At 42.1% G+C, this 14,977-nt stretch overlaps 1 protein-coding gene across 3 annotated transcripts in view; it reads left to right on the forward strand.

The window, feature by feature from the left end:
• tmem176 (transmembrane protein 176) overlaps positions 1 to 14,977 on the forward strand; it is a 46,628-nt gene that overhangs the window by 11,357 nt on the left and 20,294 nt on the right. For all 3 annotated transcript variants that reach the window (XM_059334715.1, XM_059334706.1, XM_059334723.1), the window contains exon 2: positions 2,262 to 2,390. In XM_059334715.1, the coding sequence (XP_059190698.1) occupies positions 2,265 to 2,390 (126 nt within the window). In that variant the 5' untranslated portion in view covers positions 2,262 to 2,264. The remainder of the gene's footprint in view (positions 1 to 2,261; positions 2,391 to 14,977) is intronic.

Here is a 14,977-nt window from a genome sequence, read left to right on the forward strand (position 1 = left end):
TTAATGCCACTTTCAGTCGGTTTTGTTTCATTTGTGCAGTTGTGCTGTCCACTACCCACAATCCTGAAGTGCAACAGCGTGTCTTATTGGTGAAGCTCGCTGTTTTCATGGACATGTTTACAGCAGCAGATACATGTGTTCCAGCAGAAGTGAATGTTGTGCAAGCTTGAGCTCTGAAAGTCTGTTTAGGAGCAGCTGGAACTTCCCCAGTACACCAAATCCAACTGGAAGCAGGTGTATTACTATTGTGGCTGCAGGGGAAACAGCTGGTGGCCCATTAATGGATAAAGCTGAGGGGGCACAGGGATAGTCATCCAGCAAAACACATTTATCCCCATAAAATAACAAACAATCAAACGGCCCTGCCACAGTGTGGTGCCAGGAGCCACATAGGTTTGGTAACAGACCACTTCCACCCAGCTGCCAGTTGCCGTCCCTACAGCTCATATTCTCCCTGTTGCCAACTCTTTTCCAAATAAAATAGCTTCACTAGCCCTAAAAGTTGGTTTGCATTATCAAAAGGTTTATTTAATTTGACTTGATTTGCCAGTTATATGATACTTGAACCATGCAGCTCTGAATATTAATGCTCCATAACAATGCATATTTGGACTTTAACTGCAGATGTTTACATTTTTGCTGCAAAGCTTCAAATGCAAACTACGTATATAAAGTTTTAGATACATTTTTTAAATATTTTTTTCCCTCAGTATTCCAGGCAACCATTACATTCCATTCATTACAGTAAAGAATGGCAACCAATTAATAATGTATCATTAATAATGTGCTGTTTATCAATTTAAAGATTTATACAAAAAATACAATATATATATATATATATATATATATATATATAGAGAGAGAGAGAGAGAGAGATAAATGGTTACTAATTTTTACTTGCAAAGGTGGAAATCATTAACATTTTTAAAATATAGCTATATTTACATGTTTGTAAAATGACTAGCTGTAATGTGTTGTAGGCCTACATATGGTTTGTGTTAAATAGGCGTAAACATGTAAAATTACAGTTATAGTTCCTTAAAAAATGTCTTGAATCTGAAATGAGTTTGTGAAGCAGAGATTTGTTCAGGAAGCTTTCATGTCCTCATGTGGTCAACAATTTGCCTGCAAAATAGAAGCTGATTTATTTATTCATTGAAGAGATTATGTTTTTTGCATTTTGTACTAAAGACCTCAACAAAAATGTTCTTTCTTTAAGGAAGGTCAAACTTTGTTTAACATATTTTGAGTTTTAGCTCACTAAAGTTAAAACTTTAGTTTCATTCCCTTACTAGTAGGTACTATGAGGTTGTAGAGCTCATTATCAAGGCTCTAGGCCCAAAACACCAGACTCCACTGACAACAGCAGGAATCTTTACCTGCACAACAAAGGGATGGGCAACTTAAATGCTGGAGGGGGCCACAATTTTTCATGGACACTACCACAGGGCCACATATAGGACCGTGCACTTAACCAGATATGAAGAAACTGCAATTTTAAATATGTTTACAGTGCAGTAACTTAACATATTTCATGCTCAAATGCATGTATAACAGTATAAATAGGAATACAAAAGGTTTGAAGCAAATAAAAAATAACCACTTACTGTGATCTATTTTCTTTTTTTTTCAGTGCAAGAACAGCAGACCAACATTAATTACAAGAAGTAATTTTGTGCATTTTTACACTGCATTTTTAAGATTTGTACTGAGGGCCACTTCAAGTGAGGGTGTGGGTGTGGGCCGTATGCGGCCCCCGGGCCTCCAGTTGCCCATCCCTGGTCTACCACAGCCTCAATCCTTTGTGTTTTTGTGTGACTTTGGTGTTTTGGTGTTTTGGGTTAGTTTGGATTCACCAAAGTCTCACAGTAACTTATAATACTCTGTGAGCATTTAATATTATTTAAGTAATGGTTACTATATTATTGTTGTGTAAAATATATACCTCTACACAGATTTCTTTAGAGCCTAGTTACAATCCCATCAGCAGTCAGAGACGATAATGTCAAAATGAAAAACAATTCATTCAGTTATGACAGAAACAATGATATAAAAGTGTCCTTCAAACATGCTTTTAACTGAATTATAAAGTAAATACAGCTATTCAAAGGAAATACATATAACAATGTGTATTGTATTTCACTTTGTTTCTCTGTGTGATTTGTTTTTAGAAAATAAAACATGCTATTTTGTTGGTTTTGTGCGAACTGCTCCATGATATAACCGTGCAGTTTGTAAAGTAGCTGTGCTGTGGTCTCCAGGTGATGGCTGTAGCAGTGACCAGGGACCTGACATTGCAGGTACAGGAGGATGTGAATGCTGTCAAGCTGACTGACAGACAGCAGGCTCTGCGTGCTGCCATCCAGAAAGGAGAGCCCAAATGTCTGGGGGTGAGTCCACAACTCTGCTCCTAACAATACAACAGAGAGCAGCGATGAGTCAAACACTTAATACACCATTAGTGGCGGACTCCATGGCTGAAAAAGCACGCTAAAGTGCCTCTAGAGTGGTGAAAATGAGAGGATGTGCTTTATTGGCTGCTCTTTACACGTGCAAAAAATGATTTGGTTCCCTCTAGGGCAGGGGTCTCAAACTCAAATTACCTGGGGGCTGCTGGAGGCAGTAACAAAATGACCAAAAAATACACAAAATGACCCAAAAAAGACACAGAATTACCAAAAAAGACACACAATTATTTAAAAAGACAAAATTATAAAAAGAAAAGAAAGACACAAAATTACTAAAGAAAAGACACAAAATTACCAAAAAAAAGTAATAAAAAGGGACCTTCCACACACAAAATGGTAAAGTGCCATTCATATAAAACTCACATTAAACTTTCATATCAAGGTGGGGGCCACAAAATATCGTCACGAGGGCCGCAATTGGCCCGCGGGCCGCGAGTTTGAGACCCATGCTCTAGGGTGCCCCCTTCATATCGTCGCACTGTTTTTTTTTTGTTATTTAAGTTTTTATTCAATTTCTTATAGGTCAAACATCATACAAAAGACATGAAATATCGTCACACTGTTAAAATAATCGCCTATGTCATTTTTTGTCAAAATGTTGTTTTTTTTGCCTAAATCATCTCCTCATGACGCCGACCACCTATGGTAAAATCGCCTACATCCTCAGTTGATCAGATCATGTGACTTTACCCCTTTAACATCATCACTTCTTTGACAATTTGCCACATTCATAGGCATCAGATAGGAACCCAGCAAAGAAGAGCTAGAGGGAGATTGTTTAGTTATCAGTTTAGTTTATCAGTGTTTTAGAATGGAATAGAATAGAATGCCTTCATTGTCACTGTACACATGTACAATGAGATTTGACAGCTGACTCCAAAAAGCAGTGCGACAATAAATAAAATACATAAAAATATACAATATAAACATAAACATACACATATTTAGGCAAGTAAATGTAAAGAAAAAAAAAGATATAATGTAAAACATAGGCAAGAAAGGGAGGTAAGGTGCACAGTCTTCAATTCAATTTGCCTGAAGCAGATATGATGCTATTAAGTGTTCATAAATATACTGCACATTGAAGGACAATTTATTGCACAAATTATTGCACATTGCCAGTTATAGTATATTTAAAAAAGAAGAAAGATTGCACAGTAATAAAGTCCATCTGAAAATCAGTGCATATGAGAGTTCAGGGTTGTTATTGCTTTTGGAAAGAAACTGTTATTGTTGACACTAATATTGGTAACACTTTACTCTAAGGTATCTACATAAGAGTGACATGAGCATGTCATAAACATGACATGGGATGTGTCATGAACATTAATGCTCATGATACTTGTCATGTCATGTTTCTGACAGGCTTGTGTCACTCTTATGTAGACACCTTCAAAATAAAGTGTTACCATATCTTGCTTAAGTCACAAAGGCATTAGCGGTTTGCATTGGCACTGCCCTCACAATTCGATTCGATTACGATTCACCAGGTAACGATTTCGATTCAATTCGATTCTACGATGCATTGCGATGCATCACAATTATACTGCACACAACAAGGGACATTTTTCGTCAGTCATGAGGCAATACAAGCAGTCAGATAGGCCTAATAACAATAGATTTTATTGGCTGCTATGTGTGTATCATACACTCTGCTCTGTCACTAGTTTGGAGTTTAACACAGTTTTAAACTGGAGTTGTAGTTGGGAGTTGGAGTTTAAAACCGTGTTAAACTTCAAACTAGCGACAGAGCAATTGCCCCCACCAGGCTTGGAATTTCGTCATTTTAGGGGCAAGGCCATTTGGCCTTCCTGTTCACACTTATTTTCAGGGCACAAAGGCCACATGACAGGGCATAAAGGCCGTTTGGTTAAATTACGCTGGTTTTACCTTTCAGATTAATACCTTAACATTCTCATTCACCAAGAAACATTAATACACAATATATTAAATATATTAGAAAGGACCTTTTGGAAAATGACAAATTAACCTGTTTTGAAAAGACGGCAAATGCATATATTTTGAAAAGATGGCAAGATGAATCTCCTGCCTGAGTTCATTTAAGAGTAAGGAAAGAGAAATGCCTCCTCCCTGCCATAAAAAAGGAACCTGCTGAGGTGAAATTTACATCAGCTAAATGTCGACCCCTTGTCCCTGAGGTAGGGAAGATGTTATCGTTATCCCAACTAGCTAGCTATCGCTAGTTTTCATGACGCAAAAATGTAAAGTCAACGAGTCGACTTTAAATAGGCAAATACAATGGTAATTACCTATCAATAGTACTTTCTATAAAAACGTATATGTTAAGTTCTGTCAAATACTACCACATACTTCAGCTACATATCAAAACAGCTTGTCTGCTAGCTTACCTGTGCTGCGCATCAACACATGGCTCATTTGAATATTCAAATTAGCCATGTGTTGACGCGCAGACGTCTCGAAGGAGGGGGAGTGGGTCGGGTTAGCGTTGTGTTTACTGGAACTTTGACAGGGGTGCAAAGGCCACCTTGGCTGTAAATTGAACATTTTTTCACAGGGCATCAAGGCCAGAGTGTGGGGCAAATTCCCACCCTGGCCCCCAAAACTTTCCACTGGAGGCCAGGAAATAAACATAATCGATAATGGCACTTTGCCGCATCGATGCTGAATCGTGCATGTCCCGCATTGCGATGCATCGCCGAATCGATTATTGTTGACACCACTAAAAGGCATGTTCAAAAAATTGCCTAAGTCATTTATTTCTCTTAAGTTACATAATTTACACACAGTGTTATTACTATGCCAATAGCCATCCTTTGTTACATCCTTTTGAGTGATCAATAAATGTCATATGTTACACTTTTGATGAAGTTTTTTGATGAGTTAGGCGATTATTTTAACAGGGTGACGATATAATAAATTATGATGATGCGCCTTCTAGAGCAAAAAAGTTCAATAACGTGCCTTAATGAGTGCCCTTCTACCTGTCTAGTGACTTCATGGTTGAAAAGCGCGCTACAGTGCCCTCTGTAGTGGTACAAATGAGAGGAAGTGCCTTATTGGCTGCCCTTTACACATGAAAAAAATTATTGAGTGCCCTCTACCCCTTCATACAATAAATTATGATGATGTGCCCTCTAGAGATTCTATAATGCAGTATCACCCAACTGTGAATAATGTTATGTGAAGTGTTTGCTCTCATTTAGCTCTCAAAGTGCACAAAATTGATGCATTTTACTTGGGTTAGGGTTAGAGTAAGGGTTAGGGTTAGGGTTAGAAAAACATTTTCTCCCCCTTAGATGGTTTTGTTCGATGGTTTTAATTGTCAGTACCATATCATTAATTACTTTGATCTGGATCTCCTTTTAACTTCATGATAATCATAATCAAAGATGATAGCTTCATAGCTTTTTGCGTGATGGTGGGGCCCCATATTGTGCAGAGGGTGCCTTTTTTTTTTCTTCCTGCCCTTCAAACAGTCTGAGTCCACCACTGTACACCATAATGACAATGCGGAAACAGAATTTTAGAATTTTTCGCTGGTTAACTTAAAAGGAAAAACTGAATGTTAGCATAAGGCTGCAACATAAACAAATGTGAAAAAATGTGAAGGGGTCTAAATCAATCATCAATCAATCACATTATTTGTATAGCACTTTTCATACAAGAGAGATGTAACACAAAGTGCTTTACATAAAAAGGGAGAAAGTGTTATTATTATGATTAATAATGATAATAATAATAATAACTAGGACTGCGCGCAGTACTGAACGGGCCCTCGCAGTCCACTCGTGTTGGGGCATGCTGCCGTTGGGGTGTGTGCGTTACAGGGGCCAGTCTATACCACCCCTATGAATTTCATTGCCTTAAGTCTTATGGTCTGGGCACAGTGGCACTCATTAAATTAAACTGCCACCAGAGCGCCACCTAAGGGGGGATCAGTGAAATCTTCAAGGGTTATCCTCAGGAGGGCATTGACAATAAGTATACCAAGTTTGGTGTTAATCCGACCAACCGATGTGGAGATATAAAATACTTCAATTTAAAGAGCGCCACCTAGTGGTCTTCGCCCAAAATTTTGCAGCGAGCCTCAGGGGCTCATGGGGAAGTAGTAACCTGAGTTGCGGGCTGGACCCTAATCACGTGTGTGAAATTTGGGACAGATTGGACAATGTATGGTCAAGTTATGCAGTCTCGTGTGTTATGGCGAGATGCCATATTTTGGCGGCATGCCACGCCCACATAGTGTGACCGTCGGTAAAGCTTTCAATAACTTTTGATCCCAAAGGCCTTGTGATGGTACTGACCAAGTTTGAAGTCCATGGGATGAAATCTGTAGGAGGAGTTTGTTAAAGTATGCGACCTGGAAATGGCCCAAAATGCTGAATATTGCGATCTTCAAAGCACGATGGCGGACTTCCTCTTGGGTTTGAGGTATGGGTCCAAGAGGCTTTTTGGTGCGTCTCCACATGATTAATGTGTGTACCAAATGTCGTGTCTCTACGTGAAACCTACTGCTGGGGCTAGGCATTAAAGTTGTTACTTCCTGTTGCCAGCTGGGGGCGCTATGACTGTGTGTCAATATTGACATGTTCGTGTGTTCAGAGGTGGAACCTTATCACGTGTAAGAATTTTGGGCCAGATGAGACAATGTATGGTGAAGTTATACAGTCTCGTGTTAGATGGCGAGACGCCATATTTTGCCGCCATGCCACGCCCACATAGTGTGACCGTCTGTAAAGCTTTCAATAACTTTTGATCCCAAAGGCCTTGTAATGGTACTGACCAAGTTTGAAGTCAATGGTATGAAATCTGTTGGAGGAGTTATGTAAAATACGCAACGTGGTCATTTTGTAAAAGGGGGTGTGGATAAAGCATAAGGGGCGGGGCTTTATGAAATATTGTTATGTAGAAGTGTTAAGGGCTGGACTGTGATGAAGCATGAGAAATTTGTAGTAGATAGGACATAGAATGGGAAAGTTATAACGGTCTCGTGTTTTATGGCGAGACGCCATATTTTGCCGCCATGCCACGCCCACATAGTGTGACCGCCGGTAAAGCTTTCAATAACTTTTGATCCCAAAGGTCTTGTGATGGTACTGACCAAGTTTGAAGTTGATCGGGTCAAATATGTAGGAGGAGTTCGTTAAAGTATGCGACGTGGAAATGGGCAAAAACAGCAGGAGACGCCATTTTCGATCCAACATGGCCGACTTCCTGTACGTTTTAGGGTATGGGTTCTTGAGACTTTTTGGTGCGTCTTCCCATGATATACATATGTACCGAATTTCATGTGTCTACGTGAAAAAATCCTATATTGTGAGGCTGTTTTGAAAATTTCAAGGGGGCGCTAGTGAGTCATTTTGCCACGCCCATTCCCGCGAATACCAGAATACGTAAATTTCACGTGAGACTTATGTACATTCCAAATTTGGCGAGTTTTTGAATATGATAAAGCCCCCAAAAAGGCAATTCATTACCCGGGAAAATAATAATAACTAGGACTGCGCGCAGTACTGAACGGGCCCTCGCAGTACACGCGTGTCGGGGCATGCTGCCGTCGGGGTTTGTGCGTTACAGGGACCAGTCTATACCACCCCTATGAATTTCATTGCCTTAAGTCTTATGGTCTGGGCACAGTGGCACTTATTAAATTAAACTGCCGCCAGAGCGCCAACTAGGGGCCGATCAATAAAATCTTCAAGGGTTATCCTCAGATGGGCATTGACAATAACTATACCAAGTTTGGTGTTAATCCGACCAACCGATATGGAGATATAAAATACTTCAATTTAAAGAGCGCCACCTTGTGGTCATCGCCCAAAATTTTGCAGAGAGCCTCAGGGGCTCATGGGGAAGGAAGATCTTGAGTTTCATGTCATTCAGACACACCAATGTGGAGATATGCAACACTTTGTGTTTTGTGTTGAAAATAGCGCCACCTGCAGGAAGTTGTTATTTAATAACTTGAGTATTCTTTGGGTAATCAAAATTATTTTAATAACTTTTTGTCGTGAGGGTCCATAGATGCTGTGTGCAAAGTTTGGTGCAAAACGATGAAATTGCCTAGGAGGAGTTCGAAAAAGTAGGTTTACGACATTTTGCGAATTTGCGAAAAAAAACTCCAGGCGAAAATGGGCGTGGCTTATATCACGAGATTCAGCACAACTCAGTGAATGCGTGGATATAAGTTTTTTGAATGTGCGATGAAGTGTGTGGGAGTTATTAACCTAAATGCGCTTTCCTTTATTATAGCGCCACCTAGTGGTGGAAATTCAGGATGATAATAGATTATAACATTTTTCACCATGTGTGACTTATATTTAAAGTTTCATGAGTTTTGGGGTATGTTCAGGCAGTGAAAAATGCGATCATTTGGGCACGAGAATAATAAAAATAAAAAAAATAATAATAAAGAATCATTCGAAATACAATAGGGACCTCGCAGGTCGTTGCCTGCTCGGGCCCTAATAATAAAAACTAGGACTGCAAGCAGTACTGAACGGGCCCTCGCAGAGTGGAGCCGTCGGAGGAGGGCACGTCGGGGTAGGGCACGTCGGGGGAGTCCCTATGCGTCCCAAATGGCGTGTCTCCTACCACTGTGCTCGGGCTATGTGTAAAACATAATACTTGCTGTAGCCAGCTGGGGGCGCTATGACTGTGTGTCAATATTGACATGTGGGTGTGTCCAGGGCTGGCCCCTCATCATGTGTGAGAAATTTGGGACAGATTGGACAATGTATGGTCAAGTTATACAGTCTTGTGTTTCATGGCGAGACGCCATATTTTGCCGCCATGCCACGGCCACATAGTGTGAACGTCGGTAAAGATTTATACAACTTTTGATCCCAAAGGCTTTGTGATGGTGCTGACCAAGTTTGAAGAGAATTGGATAAAATCTTTAGGAGGAGTTCGTTAAAGTATGTGACCTGGAAATGGCCAAAAACGATGACAAGTGCGATATTCAAACCAAGATGGCGGACTTCCTGTAGGGTTTTAGGTATGGGTCCAAGAGGCTTTTTGGTGCGTCTCCACATGAAACACGTGTGTACCAAATTTCGTGTTTCTACATGAAACCTACTGCTGGGGCTAGGCGTAAAAGATGTTACTTGCTGTTGCCAGCAGGGGGCGCTATGACTGTGTGTCAATATTGACACGTGGGTGTGTTCCGGGCTGGACTCTAATCACGTGTGTGAAATTTGGGACAGATTGGACAATGTATGGTCAAGTTATACAGTCTCGTGTGTTATGGCGAGACGCCATATTTTGCCGCCATGCCACGCCCACATAGTGTGACCGTCGGTAAAGATTTATACAACGTTTGATCCCTAAGGCCTTGTGATGGTACTGACCAAGTTTGAAGTCCATGGGGTGAAATCTGTCTGAGGAGTTATGTAAAGTATGCAACGTGGTCATATTATGAAAGGGGGCGTGGATAAAGCATAAGGGGCGGGGCTTTATGAAATATTGTTATGTAGAAGTGTTAAGGGCTGGACTCTGATGAAGCATGAGAAGTTTGGACCAGATGGGACAAAGAATGGAGAAGTTATAACAATCTCGTGTTTTATGGCGAGACGCCATATTTTGCCGCCATGCCACGCCCACATAGTGTGACCGACGGTAAAGATTTATACAACTTTTGATCCCAAAGGCCTTGTGATGGTACTGACCAAGTTTGAAGTCAATTGGATAAAATCTGTGGGAGGAGTTCGTTAAAGTATGCGACCTGGAAATGGCCAAAAACGATGACAAGTGCGATACTCAATCCAAGATGGCCGTCTTCCTGTACGTTTTCGAGTATGGGTTCTTGAGGCTTTTTGGTGCGTCTTCCCATGATACACGTATGTACCAAATTTTGTGTGTCTACGTGAAAAAAACCTATATTGTGAGGATGTTTTGAAAATTTCAAGGGGGCGCTAGTGAGTCATTTTGCAAGGTCCATTCCCGCGAATACCAGAATACGTAAATTTCAAATCTGATTTATGTATATTCCAAATTTGGTGAGTTTTTGAATATGATAAAGCCCCCAAAAAGGCAATTCATTTGGGAGAAGAATAATAACTAGGACTGCAAGCAGTACTGAACGGGCCCTCGCAGAGTGGAGCCGTCGGGGGAGGGCACGTCGGATGCAGCGCTGTGGGTTCAGTCCCTATGCATACCAAATTGCGTGTCTCCTACCACTGTGCTTGTGGTAGGTGTAAAACATGTTACTTGCTATTGCCAGCAGGGGGCGCTATGACTGTGTGTCAATATTGACACGTGGGTGTGTTCCGGGCTGGACCCTAATCACGTGTGTGAAATTTGGGACAGATTGGACAATGTATGGTCAAGTTATACAGTCTCGTGTGTTATGGCGAGACGCCATATTTTGCCGCCATGCCACGCCCACACAGTGTGGCCATCGGTAAAGATTTATACAACTTTTGATCCCAAAGGCCTTGTGATGGTACTGACCAAGTTTGAAGTCAATTGGATAAAATCTGTAGGAGGAGTTCGTTAAAGTATGCGACCTGGAAATGGCCAAAAATGATGACAAGTGCGATAGGCAATCCAAGATGGCGGATTTCCTGTTGGGTTTGAGGTATGTGTCCAAGAGGCTTTTTGGTGCGTCTCCACATGAAGCACGTGTGTACCAAATTTCGTGTCTCTACGTGAAACCTACTGCTGGGGCTAGGCATAAAAGTTGTTACTTCCTGTTGCCAGCGGGGGGCGCTATGACTGTGTGTCAATATTGAAATGTGGGTGTGTTCCGGGCTGGACCCTAATCACTTGTGTGAAATTTGGGACAGATTGGACAATGTATGGTCAAGTTATACAGTCTCGTGGGTTATGGCGAGACGCCATATTTTGGCGCCATGCCCCGCCCACATAGTGTGACCGTCGGTAAAGATTTATACAACTTTCGATCCCAAAGGCCTTGTGATGGTAGTGACCAAGTTTGAAGTCAATCGGGTGAAATCTGTAGGAGGAGTTCGTCAAAGTATGCAACGTGGTCATTTTGTAAAAGGGGGCGTGGATAAAGCATAAGGGGCGGGGCTTTATGAAATATTGTTCGTTAGAAGTGTTAAGGGCTGGACTCTGATGAAGCATGAGAAGTTTGGACCAGATGGGACAAAGAATGGAGAAGTTATAACGATCTCGTGTTTCATGGCGAGACGCCATATTTTGGCGCCATGCCACGCCCACATAGTGTGACCGTCGGTAAAGCTTTATACAACTTTTGATCCCAAAGTTGTTGTGATGGTACTGACCAAGTTTGAAGTCCATCGGGTTAAATCTGTAGAAGGAGTTCGTTAAAGTATGCGGCGTGGAAATGGCGAAAATTCCATATTCGATCCAAGATGGCCGACTTCCTGTACATTTTAGGGTATGGCTTCTTGAGACTTTTTGGTGCGTCTTGTCATGATACACGTATGTACCAAATTTCGTGTGTTTACGACAAACCTGTGTGAGGTAGTGAAATTTAGGGGGCGCTAGTGAGTCATTTTGCCACGCCCATTCCCGCGAATACTAGAAAACGTAAATTTCACGTGACATCAAGTTATATTCCAAAAATGGTGAGTTTTTGAATATGATAAGGCCCCCAAAAAGGCGATTCATTTGGGAGATGAATAATAACTAGGACTGCGCGCAGTACTGAACGGGCCCTCGCAGAGTGGAGCCGTCGGGGGAGGCGCCATCAGGGGAGGGCACATCAGACGCGGCGCTGTTGGCTCAGTCCCTATGCGTACCGAATTGCGTGTCTCCTACCACTGTGCTTGTGGTAGGTGTAAGACATGTTACTTCCTGTAGCCAGCAGGGGGCGCTATGACTGTGTGTCACGATTGACACGTGGGTGTGTCCTGGGCTGGACCCTAATCATGTGTGTGAAATTTGGGACAGATTGGACAATTTATGGGCAAGTTATACAGTCTTGTGTGTTATGGCGAGACGCCATATTTTGCTGCCATGCCACGCCCACATAGTGTGACCGTCAGTAAAGATTTATACAACGTTTGATCCCTAAGGCCTTGTGATGGTACTGACCAAGTTTGAAGTCCATGGGGTGAAATCTGTCTGAGGAGTTATGTAAAGTATGAAACGTGGTCATTTTATGAAAGGGGGCTTGGCTAAAGCATAAGGGGCGGGGCTTTATGAAATATTGTTATGTAGAAGTGTTAAGGACTGGACTCTGATGAAGCATGAGAAGTTTGGACCAGATGGGACAAAGAATGGAGAAGTTATAACAATCTCGTGTTTTATGACGCCATATTTTGCCGCCATGCCACGCCCACATAGTGTGACCGATGGTAAAGATTTATACAATTTTTGATCCCAAAGTCCTTGTGATGGTACTGACCAAGTTTGAAGTCAATTGGATAAAATCTGTAGGAGGAGTTCGTTAAAGTATGCGACCTGGAAATGGCCAAAAACGATGACAAGTGCGATAGTCAATCCAAGATGGCGGACTTCCTGTTGGGTTTGAGGTATGGGTCCAAGAGGCTTTTTGGTGCGTCTCCACATGAAGCACGTGTGTACCAAATTTCGTATCTCTACGTGAAACCTACTGCTGGGGCTAGGCGTTAAAGTTGTTACTTCCTGTTGCCATCGGGGGGCGCTATAACTGTGTGTCAATATTTAGATGTGGGTGTGTTCAGGGCTGGACCCTCATCACCTGTGAGAAAATTGGGACAGATGGGACAATGTACGGGCAAGTTATACTGTCTGGTGTGTTATGGCGAGACGCCATATTTTGCCGCCATGCCACGCCCACATTGTGTGACAGGCGGTAAAGATTTATACAACTTTTGATCCCAAAGCCCTTGTGATGGTACTGACCAAGTTTGGAGTAAATCGGATGAAATCTGTCGGAGGAGTTCGTTAAAGTATGCAACGTGGTCATTTTATGAAAGGGGGCGTGGATTAAGCATAAGGGGCGGGGCTTTATGAAATATTGTTATCTAGAAGTGTTAAGGGCTGGACTCTGATGAAGCATGAGAAGTTTGGACCAGATCGGACAAAGAATTGCAAAGTTATAACGATCTCGTGTTTTATGGCGAGACGCCATATTTTGCCGCCATGCCACGCCCACATAGTGTGACCGTCGGTAAAGCTTTATACAACTTTTGATCCCAAAGTCGTTGTGATGGTACTGACCAAGTTTGAAGTCAATTGGATAAAATCTGTAGGAGGAGTTCGTAAAAGTTTGCGACCTGGAAATGGCGAAAAACGATGACAAGTGCAATATTCAATCCAAGATGGCCGACTTCCTGTACGTTTTCGGGTATGGGTTCTTGAGGCTTTTTGGTGCGTCTTCCCATGATACACATATGTACCAACTTTCGTGTGTCTACGTGAAAAAAACCTATATTGTGAGGTTGTTTTGAAAATTTTGAGGGGGCGCTAGTGAGTCATTTTGCAAGGTCCATTCCCGCGAATACCAGAATACGTAAATTTCAAATCTGATTTATGTATATTCCAAATTTGGTGAGTTTTTGAATATGATAAAGGCCTCAAATAACGATTTACTCCCCCTAAAAATAATAATAACTAGGACTGCAAGCAGTACTGAACGGGCCCTCGCAGAGTGGAGCCGTCGGGGTAGGGCACGTCGGGGGAGTCCCTATGCGTCCCAAATGGCGTGTCTCCTACCACTGTGCTCGGGGTATGTGTAAAACATAATACTTGCTGTAGCCAGCTGGGGGCGCTATGACTGTGTGTCAATATTGACATGTGGGTGTGTCCAGGGCTGGCCTCTCATCATGTGTGAGAAATTTGGGACAGATTGGACAATGTATGGTCAAGTTATACAGTCTTGTGTTTCATGGCGAGACGCCATATTTTGCCGCCATGCCACGCCCACATAGTGTGACCGTCGGTAAAGATTTATACAACTTTTGATCCCAAAGGCTTTGTGATGGTGCTGACCAAGTTTGAAGAGAATTGGATAAAATCTGTAGGAGGAGTTCGTTAAAGTATGTGACCTGGAAATGGCCAAAAACGATGACAAGTGCGATATTCAAACCAAGATGGCGGACTTCCTGTAGGGTTTTAGGTATGGGTCCAAGAGGCTTTTTGGTGCGTCTCCACATGAAACACGTGTGTACCAAATTTCGTGTTTCTACGTGAAACCTACTGCTGGGGCTAGGCGTAAAAGATGTTACTTCCTGTTGCCAGCAGGGGGCGCTATGACTGTGTGTCAATATTGACACGTGGGTGTGTTCCAGGCTGGACCTTAATCACGTGTGTGAAATTTGGGACAGATTGGACAATGTATGGTCAAGTTATACAGTCTCGTGTGTTATGGCGAGACGCCATATTTTGCCGCCATGCCACGCCCACATAGTGTGACCATCGGTAAAGCTTTATACAACTTTTGATCCCAAAGGCCTTGTGATGGTACTGACCAAGTTTGAAGAGAATTGGATGAAATCTGTAGGAGGAGTTCGTTAAAGTATGCGACGTGGAAATGGCCCAAAACAGCAGGAAACGCCATTTTCGATCCAAGATGGCCGACTTCCTGTACGTTTTAGGGTATGGCTTCTTGAGAC

This window comes from Centropristis striata, chromosome 1, assembly GCF_030273125.1.
Source record: "Centropristis striata isolate RG_2023a ecotype Rhode Island chromosome 1, C.striata_1.0, whole genome shotgun sequence".
NCBI classification, from domain to species: domain Eukaryota; kingdom Metazoa; phylum Chordata; class Actinopteri; order Perciformes; family Serranidae; genus Centropristis; species Centropristis striata.